Source organism: Trachinotus anak, unplaced genomic scaffold (genome assembly GCF_046630095.1).
Source record: "Trachinotus anak isolate AG129_WGS33_773 ecotype Australia unplaced genomic scaffold, CSIRO_AGI_Tana_v1 ptg000024l, whole genome shotgun sequence".
NCBI classification, from domain to species: domain Eukaryota; kingdom Metazoa; phylum Chordata; class Actinopteri; order Carangiformes; family Carangidae; genus Trachinotus; species Trachinotus anak.
The window spans coordinates 1,554,635-1,574,813 of NW_027273875.1; the positions used below are offsets into that span (position 1 = coordinate 1,554,635).

At 41.2% G+C, this 20,179-nt stretch overlaps 2 protein-coding genes across 2 annotated transcripts in view; one reads left to right on the top strand and one right to left on the bottom strand.

The window, feature by feature from the left end:
* Nucleotides 1-896: 896 nt before the first annotated feature.
* Nucleotides 897-2,958, bottom strand: LOC139607437 (ankyrin repeat domain-containing protein SOWAHA). The gene has a single exon (XM_071460279.1). It carries the CDS (start codon nucleotides 2,827-2,829, stop codon nucleotides 1,372-1,374), a length of 1,458 nt encoding a protein of 485 aa, XP_071316380.1. The 5' UTR covers nucleotides 2,830-2,958; the 3' UTR covers nucleotides 897-1,371.
* Nucleotides 2,959-4,398: 1,440 nt separating this feature from the next.
* septin8a (septin 8a) overlaps nucleotides 4,399-20,179 on the top strand; it is a 32,409-nt gene continuing 16,628 nt past the window's right edge. The window contains exons 1-4 of the mRNA XM_071460281.1: nucleotides 4,399-4,585; nucleotides 14,342-14,456; nucleotides 14,741-14,936; nucleotides 17,842-18,028. Coding sequence (XP_071316382.1) covers nucleotides 4,556-4,585; nucleotides 14,342-14,456; nucleotides 14,741-14,936; nucleotides 17,842-18,028 — 528 coding nt within the window. The 5' untranslated portion in view covers nucleotides 4,399-4,555. The remainder of the gene's footprint in view (nucleotides 4,586-14,341; nucleotides 14,457-14,740; nucleotides 14,937-17,841; nucleotides 18,029-20,179) is intronic.

A 20,179-nucleotide genomic window follows, 5' to 3' on the forward strand; every position in this document is an offset into this window, starting at 1 on the left:
GTGTTGGCCCTTTTCCTCGCAGCAGCAGCAGCAGCAGCAGCAGCAGCAGCAGCAGCAGGAAAGACCATTTGCTTTGTAAAACCCTGAGGGTTGCAGATGAAACATCATCTTGACGTAAAGACCGCATATGCTGCTGGGGAAGTGATATCATGAAACACACAAGAAACAGAGGGGGACGACTTGAGGCGCGGACCACAGGACACATGCTACAACTAAATGCTGCTGTTTCTTTGCCTATGTTTTTTTTTTTTTTCTTTTCCAAACAAGATGCGACTAAGCATTTCATCTTTGCCATCTTGTTGACTCCTAGTCGGTAAGACCCAAGTCACATCTGTCAAGACTAATGAACCAGGACAGACAGGAAACAAGGCAGCAAAGTCACTTCTAGATGAATGCTGCTCTTCAACTTGGACGCCCTGCCGCTGCCAGCGATAGCATTCACACACACTTTCAGGACACATGCATGCAAACACATGCAAACACATGCAAAAAAAACGAACTCATCTCCAGACAGCCGCTTATCTGTCTGAATCACAGTCACATGTCAGAGACGCTTTGGCATGAACGGGCAGTGTAATGGTTTAAGCAGCACCTGCACACACCTTTATGAAGAATACACCCACTGCTTTTTCTGGTCAAATTCATTGTAATTCAATGAAATCCAGTGTTTGTTTTCTTCCCAAGTATTTATTATATTATATTTTTTTTTTTAAATCAAAGATAGATCGAGAAAAGATATTTTGAAAACATTTAAAACAGGCAATAGAAGCTCAGTGATGTAAATGAAATGAATAGCCTAACTTGTGCTGCTACCTACTGGTTTCAGTGTTTGGTGCAGCTGTTTACTTTTAAACCTAATTTTGAAAAAAAAAACAAAAAAAAAAAAAAAACAGAAATTCATAGCAATTTAAAATTTTACACAAATGGAAAATTCAGTATAAAATAAACATCTTACGTCTGTCGAAGGGTAAATCCAAAATTCAACAGATAGACTGAAAAGACAAAACCATCCAGACACCACAGATGATGACTAATAAGACAACTCACAGGAAGGACCCACTGAATCATGTTTGATCCACACCTGGAAACACAATCTCAAGATACAACTTGTACAGATAACACAAAATCCTCTACTGGTTCAGAGTCAATGAACCACCTCCAGAAGTTGTCTGAATCTCATGTGTGATAGACAATATAAATAAAGCACAAAGAAGGAAGGAGGCATTGATCAGTTGATTGATTGATTTTCAGTTTGTTCATTGTTATAGAAGGCCCAAAAAAATCTAAGCACTGTCAGTCAAATTTATTGAAGGCTCTTGTGTTTTCACACTGTTCCCTCATGAAAAAATAAGATGAGGAAGAGTCCCTCCTTCACATGAAAGCATCTGATACCACTCTTTGTCTGAAGCCACTGCTGCTGTCTTCTCTGTCCTCACTGGGGTCGTCGCTCAGGGAGTAAAATCCTGGCCTCTGCTTGTGCTTCTTCTTCGGGCCTGTTATGTGAGGCTGGAAGAGACGGCTTATTGAATGCAGGCCCTTGGAGAGATCCGGGAACAGGTCCGGCTCCTCTTTCTCCGGCAGGGTCTTGTCCTGGGCCTGATGGGCTTTGGGTTCACCCAGCATCTCTCTCAGAGTCCCAGAAATGCCTTTGCTCAGATAGTGGTAAGCCTTCTTCCCGCAGTTGTCCCTGATGTTCACATTGGCCCCGAACTCTCCCACCAGCATGGCCATGATGTACTCCTGGTCGTGCAAGGCGGCAATGTGCAGAGGAGTGTATCCACCGTGTGTCTTGGCGTTAATGTCAACGTCAACTCCTCCCTGCCTTGATAGGTCAATTATCTTCACAAGCATTTCGCTCTTCCCACACTTGGCTGCCCAGTGCAGGGCAGTGAAGCCTGACATGAAGTCCCTCTTCTCGGCCAGCTGGTTGTCTGTCAGCAGCAGGCCGTAAACCTGGCTCCAGTGGCCGGCAGCACACTTGACAAGCCATTCATGCTCTGCCTGCTCCAGGGGAACCACAGAGGGAATCCTTGTGTCTTTGTGCTCCTCTGACGGCTTGGTGGTCTTAAACGCCCTCCTCAGCTGGGGTGAGCTAGTGCTGCCGCCCGTCTCTGCAGAGGGGGGTCTCCTCTTGCCCCTAGAGGCATCTAGTTTTGGACTTTCAGGAGGATCATCTGGGTCCACCTTCAGCTTGCGGATCTCCACCCTGGTGGTGCTGGGTGGCATTCTCAGAGGCAAGGCATAAGGTTTGCTCTGGACGGTGGTGGGCTTACTCACTGCACCCCATTTTGAGCAATTATCTCCATCCGTGCCCTGCTTCTGGGACTCAAAATTCAGCATCCTTTTAACTCTTATATGCGTATATTTGTTCCTCTGCAGTGCTAGCTGTATAGGAGACAGTAATTCAGTAGGATTTTCATCACTTTCACTCGCCTGCTCTGGATCAAGGTCAGAAACAGCAGACCCTCCCCCTGTCGGACCCTCAGGGCTCTCGGCTCTCTCTTCAGTCCGCGCAGGTGGGCGCTGCCGCTCACCTGTCCCACGGGTCTCTTCATTTTCAGTCTTATCCACACGGTCCTCCGCCGCAGTCTGGACACTGTCCAGCAAATGCTGATACATTTTCTTGATGAGAACATACCGGACACCGTCGATCTCTCTGACGAAAGCGACGTTGTTGACAAAGGTCTTGAAAAGCTCCCTGTTCCGCTCTTTCTCCGCGGGATCGCCGCAGTCTATCGAACCTTTAAACTTACCCACCAGGTCGGACTTCCTCACTCTGCCCCCCTCCGAAATCAGCAGAGACAGGACGGATTCTTGCGTCAAGACCATTGTTCAAAAGCTATATGGGCCTTTACGCGGAGCCAAGTTGGAGCTTCTCGACTCCAACAGCCTCCCTCCACCTTTGTTCCAGTGTCAGTGCGGGAGCCCTCACCTGGCCGCTCCCCTCCTCCCCACCTGCGGGAGTCTCTCACCGGAAAAAGTGCGGACGTGGATACAATTTGAATAATATATGCAGATGTTTCCCTCCAGACAAAGTGGCAAAGTCAAAAAGACTTTTAAGCCGAAGACATCAAGTAATTTACAGTTCATTTAGAGCATTGAGAGAGTTATGATCATAAGTAAGTATAATACAAATACTCATAATATTACTACAACTTCTATCATCATTACTACTAATGATAAAAATATTACACAATAGTAGGCCTGTTTAATGTCTTGTGGCACACGTACACGCACATATGTAAGAAGGCAATGATTTAGAATAAATTGTGAGTCAAATGTCTTGCTCAGTTTAGTAATAAAATCAGAGCAAGACGTCTGAAAAGATAACAAAATGAAAGTAGGCCCTATTATAAAATATATAATCTAGTGTAACGAGTTTCTCTGTCTCTCTATTTTGTGCGTGTGTGTGTGTGAGAGAGAGTTTCAGATCTACTGTCTGTTCCCTTTCGTTAAACTTTAAATAAAGTGTTCATAAATAATAATAAAAAAAAGTTTCACAATGTCATTATCACCATAAAAACTGAATTCCACTGGTCAGGCCCTGAAAACACAGATACAAGTCCCCAGGGCGCCCAGACTACATGCACTTTCAAATAGTACAGCACACACTACACAGTAGGACTGGTCTTATAATTGTCCTAAATTAGACACAACAATAATCATGAAATAGCTCATTCTGATTGGCTGAGTCACGTTGTAGTAAAAATGAATCCGTGACCTCATTAACTAATTTAAATATGAATCTTAAAAAGGACACATCTACAGTTGGCTGCACTGAGGTGATGATTAGGTGTTTTATCACCTGCACCGCTGACACACATATTTCTGCCCCCACCCCCCGTCACTCTGCGGTGCCGCTCGCTCCTGTCCTGGCTTGCAGCGTGTGCAGCTCGACATTCCTGGACTGAATGGGACTTCGTAAGAAGTGGCCATATTGGATCTGTCTCGCCCAAAGATGTCACGTGAACGTCAAGATAGTTCGCCCCATTTTCAACGTACGTAGAAACTTCGGCCGCTGAGCCGCCTGGAAACACTTCAAAGCGACTTTTAACCGCTCCAGATTGAGAATATATCGACCTTCAATCGGCAAGTACTCTCGATTATTAATGAGAAGAAAAGCTTCTGTTAAAATCGAGATAAATTGTTAAATATATGGCGCGAAACAGGAACATCTACCTCACTCATCCGCTGCTCTTAACTCCTCTCTATCCACTTCTTTTCTTTTCTACTATACACAGTATAGCTAAATTAACAGAGTTATTTTTTAAATCTTATTGACTCCCGGTCGAAACGAGATGAAGGAAAAGAAACAATTTAGTCTGCCCGAGTGAGCGAAGGAGACGGGGAGTAGCAGGGAGTCCTCTTGTCACCCAGCTCGCTGATAGCCTCTCTGTCCAGTTACCAGCTCTCTTCCGTCTTGTGTCCCTCTCCTCCCGTCTCTGTCAGCTCGGCTCAGTCAGTAGTTTGGCAGGCTAGCACGGAGAGACGAGGGCTGTTCCCCTTTCGCCTCTGCTCGGTCTGCTCAGCACACCAACACCATACATTCCGCACCATGGCTGCCACGGACGTTGACGTATTCTCGGTGAGTGAAAGCCCCGTCTTTTTGGTAGCGAAGATATTGCAGCCACAGGGAATGCACGGTTGCGATTAGTAAAAGTGTGGGTGTTAGCTGCCGTGTGTGGGTACGAAGCTAACCAAGCCTCCCCCCTCCCGCTTTTGAAGCCTGTGATGTGGGCTCAGCCGAGATGGTGGGAGTGATTGGTGTGATGGTTTCTGTCAGTAAAGACAAATTAAGACAGCGTTGTTATTTTGACTGTTTTAACGTCGTGTCTTGTAACGTTTATTATTTATTTTTTTAACTGTAAACATGTATGCGTTGCTAGGCACAAGGGAATAACGTATGGTTTACTTGACGTTATCAGAAGTGACTGTAAACAACACATTAAAGAAACTGACGTTACTATATCATATAGCCTAACAACAAATACAGTGGTTAGCTTTCAGATAAAAATGCTAAAAAAAAAAAAATAAAATAACTATAAAGTCACTAGTGTGCCCCACAGACACATTTAAAGATGTATTAATTGCAGTTTTGTTGAGTTAAACTGCAATATTGCTTTGAATTACTAGATAGCCCTTGGTACTGTGTGATGAGCCTCAGTCGTGACAATGTGTTGACATGTTTTTAAGTTCCTGTTCAGGGGTGCAAATTTAAACTTTTTTTTCTTTTTTCTTTTTACTCATAATGTTATTTTGTACATCAGCCAGGTATTTCTCTATGCAGTACCTTTTGCTTATAGTAGTGGATTGGGCAAAGGAGTATCATCTTTTATTACTTTCATAATGACAAGCCCTGTTGTCAGTCAGGTGTAATCCTGTATGTGCAGTATCATGATGCAATACCGGCTGAAGAAAACAACATTAATATGTACCCACCTCTTTACGTCAAGAATTCACAGACAGTCACTCAACAAAGGAAAACTAATATTTTAGTGACAAAGGCAAAGGCACAGGAGGAGATTTAACAAGGGTGATTAACTTTTTGGCAGATGCTTGAAGAGGTCCTTTGGGTGGTGAATTGGATAGTAAGCAGCACTGAGCTGTGGGGATAAAAAGATTAAGAACACACTCCAGGCCACTCCTTCCACTTATTGGTGTAACACATGTCCACAAAGGAAGGAGAGGATCCAAAAAGAGGATGCATTGCACAGTTGGCATTTTCTTAAATCAGGAACATGTCCAAGAAGGGGTACAGGTTGCAGGAGATATTGCAGATGAGTGATTTCCTAAATGTCTCTTTTGGAATACCAAATTAGAGGGGGTTGATTAATGAGAAAATGCTGAGAATGCAGTGAAACAGGCCAGTGTTGGGAGCAGCATAGTTGCCTGACTGTCTAACTTCCTGCCTAACTTTCTGAACTAAGTGAGACCATATTGAACAAACTGACGTGCGTCTGGCAGTTTGTGTAGAGGGCACGCTGTTAATTATGTGCAGCTATTGATAGGGATGTGTGGTTGGTTGCGTTGTTGGCCCATGTCAATCCCAGTCCAATGGAAGCTGTAGCTTTGGGATAACTTTCTAGGCCAGAGCCACATGAGGTGATCAATGTAGACCTCAACTTCCGTTGTTTTTTTTCATTCACTGATTGCATTGGAGTGTGTATCATAAAAAGCACGCTATTCAGTTACATGGTTATGTAATGAAATGGCCTATACCATATTTAGCATGTACAGTGCTTACTGACCCTGAAGAGAATTGTTTCTCCCTTGAGGCCTGCATGCATAAAATTAAGTTAGCTTCATAAAGTGCTTTAAGGCAAAAGGCATGGATTGACGAACTGTGGGAGAAGATGCTTGTAATTTTAAATGAGTTGCTTTGCTTGTTTGTGTTGATACATTATTCACATATGTGCTCTAGTTATAGATTTCTTTACTGAATAATGAGAATCAGTCTGCATTTTCCCATTTTAAACTAGTCCTAGGACTCAAAACCTCTTCCTTTTAAATCTTAGCCTCTGCTTTTCCCATGTATTTATCTGTATGTTGATCAGGACAGATTGTAGGTCAGATTTACTCATTGTTGTGTGTCTGTCATCAGTGTTGTTAGCTTTACATAGAACATACAGGCCAGAATTGCCTAGAGGCGAGTTTGTCAAATCCAGTATTGTAGATTAATAATGACAGCCGAGCTGCAGCCTCTGAGATGACGAGTCAATACCCATCTATAGAATAGGTTTTACTTTTCTCAAAGACCAATTACAGCCCCAGAGTGGGATGCTCTAGGATTAAAATAGCACTACAAATAACTTGGCAAAAGCCTAATGAAGATTTTGAGCCAGTGATGTTTGTTTTGGTGTCATAATGCCATTACTGTTATTCTTGTTCGCATGAAGGAAGGAAAGTTCAACATAAAAAAGTGCAGGTCTATTGTATTCTCAGTTTTGTTTTTTGTTTTTTTTTGAGTCTATACTGAACAGCTTTGGGACAGGACAGACTGGAGGTCTCATAATCTGTATGTCACAAGTTTGATTCCTGCACCACCCAGTGAATTCATCAGCAGTCATGTGACCCATTAAAAGTTTGGTTTTACAGCTCAAACTATTTTTTATTTGTATCAGGTTGGATGTAGATGTGTTTGTCCATCAGTATGGACAATAAAAACACAGCATCAAGTCACATTTAAATTATGACCTTGACCATACGGATATTTGGATTCTGAACAATGCAACTTGCACAAGGTGTGTATACGAATGCTCAAAACAAGTCACTCTTAGCTCATTCACCTAACGCTGACTTGGCTGAGCTAACACTAGCAGCGTGGACAAGAACACAGCTGAAAATAAAAGGAAAGGACGGTCATTTATCTGACGCTGGACCTGAAAATAGCATGTCTATTGCAAATTTAGTTGCTTGTGATGCCGGTCAGTGTCATGAGAGAGCCAGAAAAAGATAAAAATGTATCAAGTTACTGTTTTCTTGAGTCAAAACTATTTGCAAACCAGAAAAGGGCACAAAAGAATTGATTTAACTTAAAGCCCAGAGTTGAACTGTCTCAGATTTCAGTTAGTTTCCACTGTTACATAGATAACCTCACAGTAACTCACATAAAATTTTTTTAGTACTTAAAGTGCACTTTACAAGGATCCACCGTTTTTTTTTTCTTGTGTGCAGCTTGTGATTAAATCAAGTTCACCTCCTTCATGTTGTCTGTCCAACAGCATTCAGTAGTGAGCATAACTAGTCTAGAACTTGCAACAAGAATGCTTTTTATCTTACTAAGAACGTATGAAAGCTTTACATGCATGTGAGAGGGAAAAGCTTACCAGATCCAGGCAGGTTTTACCTCTAATCCATAAGGGGTTTTAGCTTGTGACCAAGAACATAACTGTCAAAACTACAAAAAGCTTTTTTTTATTTTTGTATTTGTCAGTTCTGTAATAGTAAGGAAATGGTATATAGTTGAAAGGCCCTATAAAGATGAGTGTGCTATCTGTCTCGTAAAATGGTTCCTCTCTCATTTCGTTTTGTCTGTCCCATTGGGCATAGATTGAGTGATAAAGCCGTGCAGTAATGTGGCCATACAATTGTTTTGCATGAGTGAGAGAGACAGAATGCACTTGATAAGACAGTAATCAGATAAAAACTTGCTTGTGGATTCCTGATTGCACACGTCATCTGCATCTCAACCGTCAACATATTTCACCATCACTAGATCACCGCGAGCAAAAGTTGCAGCAGGAGAACGTCTATAGCACACACAAGCAAAATCTGTAGGTGTGGTTAGTGCTGACAATATTGCAAAAACATCTTCTCCAAGTACATTTCTTGTCTGATGCCACAGGACGAGCTGTAAAGTCCTTCATAATGAGCATTAATACAAGAAACCCTCTCAGATCTCAACAGCATGATGTATCAGTCCACACTTTAGAGCACATCAAGCCACACTTTCATAAGTCTACATGGCCGTCATTGGACAGGAAGCACCCTCAACAGCCATCTCATCTAGAGAGTACTGCATGCACATGTGGGCCTGTCACTGAGGTTATCATGTGGTCTCCTCCCCTCACAGATGCTAAGTTGAATTAGGCCCACAGACCCCAGAAGGCCCCAAACTAACATCCATTTTTTTTTTTTTTTTTGCTTGCAGAGAGAGCCACTTTAACAGCTACACTGAGCGTCAGTTTCCCAATTTGTTAACCAACCACAACAGGCTAATTGTACGACTCATTCTTCAGCTTAGCTTGAGGCACACAAAGGTCTCAGTTTAAATGCAGATTGTACTGACCAGTCAAGTCCAGGATACAAAGGCAAGTCAGTGCCATTACTGTACAGTACTAGGTAGTGTCAAGTTCAAATGTATATATACGTAAAGCCAGAACAATGACAAAAAGACAATATATAACAACATCTTCAGTAAAATAGTATTTTTTAATAGCTTTAAAACAAGGACACTTTCATTATCAGGAAGTTTGGAGATTTCAGAATATTTTACTGAAGTCAATAGTATGGAAAACTTTAAAGTCCCAATCTAGTCTCAAGCTACTAGCACCCATGTCAAGACAGAGACATTTCTATATCAATTAATTGTTTTAATATTAACTTTTAGATCATCACAGTGTGTCAGAGACCAAGCTGACGTCTTCAGATAGCATTTTCTTTCAGTCTAAAGGTCAACAACATGAATATATTCAATTTACAGGCAAATTAAATGGAGACAAAGAGCAAAACCTCACATTTTAGAAGCTGGAACCAGCAAATATTTGGTATTTGTGCTTGAGTGATTAATAAGTGATCAGAGGGGAAAGAAAAATCATTGACATTTGATCTGGCCTCTTTAGGCTGAATGTGAAAACACAACATTTAAGGCAGACCAGCTCTGCACAAACTGCACCTCAAGTAACAGTTAATATTTGAAGCCTTTTCAAAGGCCTTCCCCCCACCTACACACACACACACACACACACACACACACACACACACACACACACACACACACACACACACATCAGCTGCAGTGTGTGTGTCTCAGTCTGTCAGGTTGCTACTGTCTGTCAGGTGGAGGCTCACTGAGACAGACACCAGCTGCAAACACAAGTCAGATACAAGTCGGGTGGGGATCGAGGCCCCGAAGGCGAGAGGGAAGCTGAACAGGGGGTAGACAGACAGTGGTGTGTGAAAGAATTTCAGGTCACGTCAGGACTGTTCACCCAAAAGGTTTCTGTCTGTGAGGTGATCCTGGTTTCATCCTCAGTAATGTCAGGTTGAATCTGTGCCACATATTTATTTAACCCTAAGTCGAGTGCCTTGTTGGCTGACATGCCTGCTTATTTTTGTGTGTTTATTGTTTTGAGTCGTAGTTTTAAAAATGGAAAATTGCTGAAAAGATTAGTTTTATTAATCCTTTACGTATTACAGGCAAAAATGTGAGAATTTTCTGCTTTTCTCTTTAGATTGTGAAGAGTTGGTTGAGAACTCCAAGGCATTTACAGGTGTCACTTTAGGCTTTGGGGACTTTAAACAACAGATTTTCAAACTGTAAGGTGCACCACCCCAGGGTGTTGCTGGAGAGTTAAACAGGAAACACAGAGGAAGAGACTTGGGGCAAGGATATTTCATGCGGTGAATTAAAGTCTGCGCATCATTGCAAATCGGAACTGCAAATAGCTAATTTTGGCCAGTTTCCCAAAATTTAAACAAATACGGGCCGAAAAACAGGCTTAAGTTTTAACCCACAACGTAACCCACTAAATCCTTGGCAATGTTTACATTTACAGTTACTCCTTTGGCAGATGTTTTTATCCAAAGCAAGTCACAAGTAAGGGAAACCTTGAGGGACACCTTGAAGTAAATAGTAAGCACTAAATCTGTTTAAAGTGCAAGGTGATCAGGTAAAGAAGTACAATGAAAAATACTTTTAAAACTTGTCTGCTTTGCATGACATTGCAGGCCTTTTCAGAATAACATGAACAATACCTCTGATGTGAAGCAGCTACATGCAGTTCAGCCATTATTAATTTCATTATTTACACCTGGGCTTACTATTCTGTTGAATGTCAAAATGGCCTCCATTTATAAAAAAAAAGGGGCCTGTTGCTGACGAGCGGTGCACATCAGCCAGCTCTGAACACGCAGCACTGTGAACTAGTCTATATGATTTGTGCCTCATTTCACTCAGTGCAGCCATTTCCTGTCGGCCTTGTGATACGGTGGCCTGGGGACTGTGTTGTTTCCTCACGCTGGGACAGTTACTCAGAAGCTTTTCATTCCTGTCATGCTTTATGCTGCTGCTCTTCTCTTCTCTGAACAAGCTTGAGTGGGTGGACAAAAAGATGCCTGCCTAATTGCTCTCATCTGTTGGTTATACATCCTGTACTTGCTAATGGGTGTTGTTATGCTCTTGTCAATGAATGTAAATGTATTTGGAACGTTGAAGCACTGTTGATGAAGTCCGGTCAATTCTGTGCATAGAAAAGTCTTAATTCACAGTGAACTATATAATCTTCCGGTCAAAGTAAAAACAACATGTTCTCACATGATGTTAGTGATATATGAAGACATAGGCTAAAATTAGTCTTTTCTGAAGCTGCTTGGCAAACATACTTTTCACTGTTATTTTGTAGATTAAGATTTTTTTTAAACAGAGTATATGATCTACATCTGTAACATTTAGTGCACTTGTTAGCAAGTCATCTAATGTCTTCATCTAATGTAATTAAATCCTCCAAGTCTTATTTTATTTAAAAAAAAATCCTCTAGTGTTGTCAGAATATTCCATACTATTTGTCAGTGCATTTTATGTCTCATTACATAGATCTATTGAATACATGATGTAGCACACATTTCTGCATAATGAGTACTAATAGTTTCAATATTATAACGTATACAATCAGTGGCTTCTTTATTAGGTACATCTAATGCTGTAACACTGGTCTTTACCAAGCTCCTAATGTTCACTTATTGGTCAGAAGGGTGTAAATTCAATTCTGACTGTTATTGAGGTCATTGTTAAAGGTGGTGTTGTACTGGACTGCATTATGTTGAGAGGTGTTTTTTATTTGCAGTCCATTACAACATCACTTCTGGCTACAGCAACAGTGCTAAAACATATAATTTAATTAACACCTCTATGACTGTGTCAACAAAAACTGAAGTTATAGGCTTCATCAAGGAAGACTCTGGCAGAGCAGTTATATTGGATTGCATTAAAAGCCATTGGTGTAGCTGTAATAAAGGGATATTACCTGTAATGGAGTATTTTCAAATGGTTCTATTACTACTTTTAATTCAGTAAAGGATCTGAGTGCATCTTCCAGCACAGAGCCCAACACACACACACACACACACACACACACACACACACACACACACACACACACACACACACACACACACACACTCACACATTCAGTCTGTGAAGTCACAGCTTGGGGAGTTTGTGTCCACGTCTGCAGCTCCTTTCTGTCTGATCCTTAAAGATAACACTGTTGGTCAGGTTTGCACGCTCTTTTCATAGCCCTCAGTCACAGACCCATCTGCCGCATATGTTTCACACACTCTCCTAGATTATGTGTTACTGACAACTTGGTAATGCAGGTCAACCCACAATTATCTCATGAGTCAGGATCTTATTTGTTTTTTTTTTTTAAATCTGAGAGTGTCATCATTGTGGTTTGGTAAGTTTGGAGAAATTTCCACAAAAACAAGATTTACAAGGTCAAAGTACTCTTTAAGACTGATTATGACAGAGGCTTTGACCCTGAAATTTGCCATACTGCTCTAAAGGTCCAGACATGTTTTTAGTCAGCACCATGAGCTTATGACCTGAAGTGTAAATTCCCAGACTTGCAGCATAAGACAAAACATTTTCCCACTTGCACAAAAAAATGTTGTCAAGGTGCCCCGGAGCAAGAAGCCTATCCATCAACTGTGTGCAAGCTGTGCAGCTGCTGCCACATGTGAAACAGGATACGCAACAGGGTGTTGATGGAAAACGAGCACAGAGGCCTTTATTTATCCTTGCCTGGATAAATAAAGGCAAATATAAATGATCAGCTTCTCTTATTTTAAACACAGGAATCCAGAGAGTCGTTGCACCGGTTTCCTTCCAGAGGCCACACCCTCCCCCTCAAGCAATTTATCCAAATATCTCCATGAGCTTCATTCGGCAAGCTGAATACCACAGGGAATCATTAATGTTGTTTAACAAGCTCTGAGTAATGCAGTGAATAACAAACAAAGAGTGACCACTGCCTCTTCCTCATCCCTGTAAACCTGCTACTGAGTAGTACAAACATTACATTCATTAGCAGATGTTTTTATCCAAAGTGACGCGCAATATGCAGTTACAAAAGAACAAGAGCTAGATTTCATCTAAAATTGGAGGTGCAACCCTTCCAAATAAACAGCTAAATTCATGTTAGAGAGCTACATCGCAGCACTGAAACCTTTGACCTGCAGCTTTTACCCCTCACTTTAGCATCATAATGAATGTTTTCAATCTGACCTGACTTCCCATGAAATATATTTCTTTATTTTGCTGGATATTTTACAAACAGCATCACTTTAAAAAAAGGACTTGTATAGATTTTTTTTTTAATGGACACCTTTGTTAATGTAGTGTAATAAACTCACAGTTCCTTGCAGCTTTGCTCAGTATTGCCTAGCTCAGCTCATGTCAGATTACTTGAGCTGTGTTGCCTGACACATTAAGCTCTTTCTCTTTTTTTCCTCTTTCTTACATACACACACACAAACACACACACACACACACACACACACATATACAGTGCTCAACCTATATTGTGCAGTTCAGTCAGGTTTATAACTCCTCTGCTGTGTATGCAGAGCCTGTCTCTTCGCAGTTCAGTACTGTCGGGCTACGTTCAGCTGAGCTCTGCTCTGCTCTCAGGCTGCCTGCGCTCAGTGACATCAGCCTTCAAATATGCAGTCCTTCGTGGCTGAGCCAGACGAGCTCGGGTGGCCCCATTCATCTCAAGGTGCTGTCTGTTCCCGTCCTCTATGGCTCTAACGCACTCTCTCCTCACTGACTCTCTCTTCCTCAGTCAAGATGGGTTAGATAAAGGAGATCAAAGGTGACAGTGCTTACAACCCAGTAGTGTCTGTCTGTCTTTGGTTTGTTGTAAGTCAGTAATCTTTGTGCTTTTAGTTCCAGGATGCTCTTCCCCCAAATGCAGATTGATTACAGAGTGTTTGTGCACGGTCTCTGCAATCATTTCCAGTAGCTGTGGGGATTGGAGATCATTTTTGGTTTTGTTTCCAGGTTATAGTGGTGCAGCTTGTCACACTCAATTTGATTGTTTTGGAAAACATGATGAGAAAGGGGCTAAATTAAGAAAAATGGTTTCATGTCGTGTATTCACATTGTTTGTACTGCATTGCTGTGGTGTCAGTGCTGAAGTTAAACAAAGGAATAGTTTTGAAAAACTAGCAACCTGCAACTTTATGATCGACTTTTATTCCCAACTGAAGATATTCTCATTTTCTGTATTCCATATTGAATCATGGAATCAGCTCATTTTCCTGGTTTATCTTTTAAAGTACATCTTTGTGTGGAAATTTTTCCAGTTACTCATGCTTGCAAAGGATTATTCTTGAAGCTCATCCTCGCTGTGGGCCCTGATTGCCTAACTCATCGTGTTGGTTGATGGGTTTTACATCTGCAGAATGAATGGAGAGTCTTTGATGTTTATTTGCATAGGAATGTGAAGTCTTCAGCTTCTGTACCACCCAACTCTTCCTACCTCTGACTGATGTTTTCCTCACATGCAGGAAGAGGGTTTTAACTTTTTTTTTGTTTTGTGTCGTTTGTGTCCCTCAGAATGAAGAGAAGCGTAACCTGAGTTTGGGCGGCCATGTTGGATTTGACAGCCTCCCTGACCAACTGGTCAGTAAATCGGTCACACAGGGGTTTTGTTTTAACATTCTCTGTGTAGGTGAGTACAAAACAAAAGCGTGCGTGACACAGTGTGTTGAATGTTGTGTACAATTAGCAACTCCATGCTGTAACTAATAACTCTAATGCCATGCTGTAACTCAACTCAACATTTCTCTACGTGTTTTGTTTTCCCCCTAGTGTGTTTTTCCTGACGTGGCCTCCCCCTTGTGTTGCAGTAAAAAAAAAAAAGCCATGTCTGAAAGCTGATGAATTACTCCCCGGTGACTGAGTAATTTAACTCTCCCGTTCTCTCTCTTTCTCTCTGGTTCCTGCCATCCACAGGGGAGACTGGTATTGGCAAGTCTACGTTAATGAACACACTTTTCAACACCATGTTTGAGAATGAAGAGGCGAGCCATTATCAGAACGGCGTGTACCTGCGGCCGCGAACCTACGACCTGCAAGAAAGCAACGTCCACCTCAAACTGACGATTGTTGATACTGTTGGATTTGGTGATCAGATCAACAAAGAGGATAGGTGAGCGGGGTGAAATGATAAAAGATGATGTTAAGAGAGTGACATGACTTGATGGCTGACATTTCTTTGTAATCATGATTTTTGGTCAACTGCAGGTTTTGTAGATGACTATGATAGTTTTGTAGATGACTATGATAGTTTTGTAGATGACTACGATACAAGTAACCTGTTACAACATCTGATGAGTTACTATGTTTCAATGAGAAACAAGTCCTAACTTCAGGTTAGTCATTGAAATAAAACAAAGCAAAGCATTTTGAATGATAAAAAGAATACATGTACTTTACATGTCTAAAAATGAAGGCTTACTCTTAGATGTTCCTTGACCTACCAGTCACCAAAACCATACTGTCTGTGGTTTGAAACAAGCCATAACAAAATTTAGACGACTCTGTCCGGGAAAAACAAACCATGGTAAATCTTGCCAACAGTTTCACTTCTTGCATCTGGACTGCTTTGATATATTTTCTCAAACATTAATCAATATATTGTCCCATAAGACAAATTCCTTTCATTTGATACTCAGAGCATATGCATGAGATATGTGCTTCAGTGTGTTTTCCATCTGACTCATGACTGCAGTAACGATAGATTTTCCTGTCAATCCTTATCCAAACCCTACTGTCTAGTTGCAAGAAGACAACGCCATAGTTTTGCCCGAATTAGGTCCATGTTGCCTAGGATACAAATGAGAGAAACAGACACAAACTAATATCAGTCCAGGTTTCTGCACATTTTGCTTTTCTCAGTAGGATGGAAACAGGATGAAGTGGGACTGCAGCAATAAAGAGGAAATAGTTGATTTGTTTTTTTTTTAATGTTCAGCTGTGGAATGGAGCGTTCTTGTTGTGACCTAGCCAGCAAGCAGCATTCTCACGCCCTTTGATAGCAGCTTTCTCTGTTGGCTGCATGAAGCAGAATGCTGAAGGACAGGCTCCTGCAGCAGACTGTAAATGCACACTGAGAGCTTCAAAAGGTCAGAGTTGGTGCATTCCACAGAGAAGATTGAAGATAGATGTGAAGGGAGAGGACAGATGACTGTAAACATGCTTCTAGCTGAGGATATGGAATGGATTTATTTTTTTGGAAATTAAATCTCACTCTGTGCTGTAAAATAGAACGTGAGAAGGTCTGGTGTTGAAAAGTTGACAAGATTACCAACAAGTTTAGTTGGCTGCTAATTTAGGTAATTATCAACAATGTACATGAAACATGATGATGGTTAATAAGATGATTTCACTAGTAAGCAGTAAATTTAGTTTATTGGTGTCACAAGTTACTAGTTTATATATCTGTCTGATTCATGCCCATAACTGAAGTTTAGCATATTAAACTCTGTAATGTCCTTCTTTAGTGATCAAACTGTAGCAGAGCACATAAAGAAACAGCTATCAAAGTGGATTCAGTGCTTTCTTTTCTTCTAGGTGGCTCAGAGTATGTTCTCAAAGATCAGAATAAGCACTTGTACTGTAGAAGGCTTCCTGTAGACACAAGCATGTGGGTCGTACCTCATTCACTTTAAAACACTGTGGGTCCCTGTGACTGATGTGGATTCAGGAGCTGATTCAGATGTTTGACATTGCCTGATGCACAGTTTTGCTTGTGAATCCTGCCAGTGTGAGCTGGAGGAAATGTGAAATCAGAGGTGACACCAGCTGGAACCAGTGAGGCTGAGATGGTTGTGTAGCAGCCAAGTGTCGCAACATGACATAACACAGTGCACACTTGTGTGGGAACTACAGTAAAGTCTGTCTAAAACATTGTGCTGGTGGAATTGTGGATAACAGATTTATTGAACATTTCAAACACAGATTATCTCAATGAAATTATCACAAATGTAGTCTGAAAATGCCAAGTGGTGAAGTGAGAGCTAAACTATGTGCTCGGAGACTCAGTGACTAATAAACCACAAACAATTCACTTGAAAGAGACTTGCATTTCAGACAGCCATGATGAAACTTATGTGGCTGACTTCTAAATCGTCTTGTTCTCGTCTCCCAGAATGAACTGAGCTATAAATGAGTTCAATCTGCAGACAAGCCTGGTGTGGATGTGGTCTGAAATGTCTTTGAACTGTCTCAGGACCCACCAACTCAGGATGGTGACTTGTGTGGGGTGTAAAAACAGCTTGCAGGGATAAATGGTGCTGCTGCATTAACAAGCATAATTTATCGTTTTGACGTGGTAATTGCTGTTTTGAGAAAGTCCTGCAGAATCAGATTCTGACCCAATTGAATTGCGTGTCTTGTTTTGATTCTGTGTTGTTACTAAAAGCATGTTATAGTGCATCTAAATGGATAAACTAAAAATATTCTCTATGAAACACCAGCATGTGGCAATGTGTTAATGTCATGTTAGGAAAAATTATTGTATTTATCTGATTTATTTCGGCAAATCTGGCATGTCTCTATACGTTCTGATATAAATTGGGCAAATCTGCTGTAGAAAAACTAACTGTAGTATCTGGAAAAAAACTTTCCTTGCCTTCTGGTTCATGTCAGAGTTGGTATCCTGTAGCAGTGCAGGTCACATACGGCATTGTGGATAGCCATAAAACATTCAACCAAATACTACAGAACTGTTTTAATTGATTTACTGTTGATACTGTTGGCTGCAAAGATCATTACAGCGCTGTGAGAGAGGGCAGGATGTTTTGCAGCCACTGATTTGTTTCAACCAGACTCCAATAAGCCAAACACAAATTTCATGCAGCACTAAGCTGTACAGCTCCAAACTTGGCATAGAATCAGGTCACACAGTAACTGAAAACATGACTGTCTCAGTTAATTTCCTTTGTGACAAGTCCATATTTCTTTTTATATTTAATACCATTGCACAAATAAGTGTTTTTTGCCCTTATCCACGGACATAAACCCTCACAGTTTCTCTTTGGCTATCTCCACAGTTACAAGCCCATCGTGGACTACATCGACACTCAGTTTGAAAACTATCTCCAGGAAGAGCTGAAGATCAAACGCTCTCTGTTTAACTACCACGACACCAGGATCCACATCTGCCTTTATTTCATTGCCCCAACAGGACACTCCCTCAAGTCTCTGGACCTTGTCACTATGAAAAAACTGGACAGCAAGGTACACACAATCAACACACATCCACATATATATGCTGTGGTCTTCCCTTTGCCAAAAGGCACACACACACACACACACACACACGCACACACACACACTCCTGGTCCTTCCCCTTTGTCTGCGAAATCCGACCTCCCTTTCTCTGTGACCAGTGTGTATTTCACTGAGATGTGGAGATCCTTGATCTTTTTGCAGGGCTGTGGGCTCGAAAGAACGAAGCTAAAAGAAAAGTGTTGCAGTGAATGCTCAAAGCTCCCATTTCAGCATATAGGATATCAAGAAGAATTCAGATGCCATTCTTTTGAATGAACTTACTTGGCTGTTTCTGTGGAAAGAGATTGAGCCCAGATTCTTGGCTAGACTTGTCCTATATGAACAGATTCACAGTTTGCTGTGTTAGGGAAACAGGCTTGTCACATTTTCTTAAGTCTCATCCATAAAGTAGAAATGTACTGTATATAAAACAAACCAGTTGGTCTTGAAATACATTCTCATTATGCTCATCTTAGTAATTGTGTTCCAGTTTGACATGTTTATAGAACAACTCACAGCTACCAGTCAATAGTCACATTCAGAGCCACATTGATTTGTGGCTTTTTCATTGCTCTTGTGTGAGTATTACTACTCAGATTGTTGGTTGGTGGCTCCGTGTTTTGCCATACATCCGATGAGTGCAGTTCACTGGAGACACAATCACTGGCCTCATCACAACAACACTTGGAGCGTGAAAGAGAAAGGGGGGAGAGAGTGAGGGTTACTGGGGAAGGACAGAGTCAGGAAAGGGCAAGTAAGTGAATCTTAAGGAGTTGTTTTGTGTTTGGCAAAATGTTATGGTTTTAATTTGAGGAAATCTTTGCTGATAAGTGGTCATTGCTCAGGTTTTCCTTGAATTTTTATACTGAAGTTTGAGTTTCTTACCTTTGCCATTGCAGCTATTGCTACTTATTCCACCTTCCAGATCCCTTACTTTGCAATCCATAGCAGTCTATGGGAATAATATTACAGGAGCTATTTGCGAGCTATTGCTAGATAGCTAACGTTAGCATTAGCAGTCTAGAAGAAACATTGCGAGTCCAGCATCAAACTTCAGTCCTTTACTTGCCAAGAGCTGAAAAGCAACCCTCTTGTTTTGCTTCTATTTCTATCACTTCTTTTCTTTTATTGAATTTAGCATGCTAATCAGTTAGTCCCAATCCAGCTGGACAGACTCATCACTTTCCAATAGTGAGTCACTGTAGTGTCCAGTCTGTCCTGAAGAAGTATCATTACTCAGAGAGCGTATTATAACCTCTTGTATTGCAAAGATGATAGCTGAAGCTCTTGGTAAGTGACCTTCACCAAAATCCCACTCCTGTCAAGAAACCATATTCCGTGGCAGTTTTCCACTTTATAACACACTTGAATAAGTTCAACATGTTGACTCTTTGATAAACACAGCTAAAACCATTCAGAGGGGTTTTTGATCCTCTATCATCGTCTGAAAGTGTGGGAAGCGTGGAATTTCATGAGGGGAAAAAGATCCTCAAAACATTTGAAAACACATGTTCACAAAACACAGGAGAGAGTGAGCAAATAGAAAGAGGCAGTTAAAATCCAGAGGGAAAGATTTGGTTTGTCTTTACCTCTGTATGCACTTGTTTGACTTCAGGCAATAATGAGAGAAAAGTTGACAGTCAGGATTTTTTTGACTGTTTTATGTTGGGAGGGTGTGAAATATGTTACTGATCATCCGCAAACATCCACATTTCAACCTGTGTAGCTTTTAAATCTTCAAGCACTTAAGGTGAGAAAGCTACATGTAGAGGACAAGGTAGCATTTGTCTTTTTGAACATGCATATGTATGATTTTTGGTTTGCTTGTTTACATCCAGCTGTAAAACCGTAAGGTTCACTAATCAAGTTTTGTTACATCAGTCAAATTGATTTACTGCTCCCTGACCTCGAGGGGTTTTGGTTACTGCCTCCACAGACTTTCATTGTTGACATATAACTACTGATGGCACCACTGTAGGAATGACAAAGTGGCAGCTTTATTCCTGTTTGTGTCCGCTGATGCAATGATAATAAATCTAGAACAAAGCAGATGGTCAGCTTGTGACCAAGACCTGCTGGTTAACTTCTGCCAACTATCAACGCACGGCTGCGCATCTC

Bases quoted from the DNA above. Each gene is read 5' to 3' on its own strand.
- LOC139607437 (XM_071460279.1), bottom strand. From the start codon at position 2,829: ATGGTCTTGACGCAAGAATCCGTCCTGTCTCTGCTGATTTCGGAGGGG.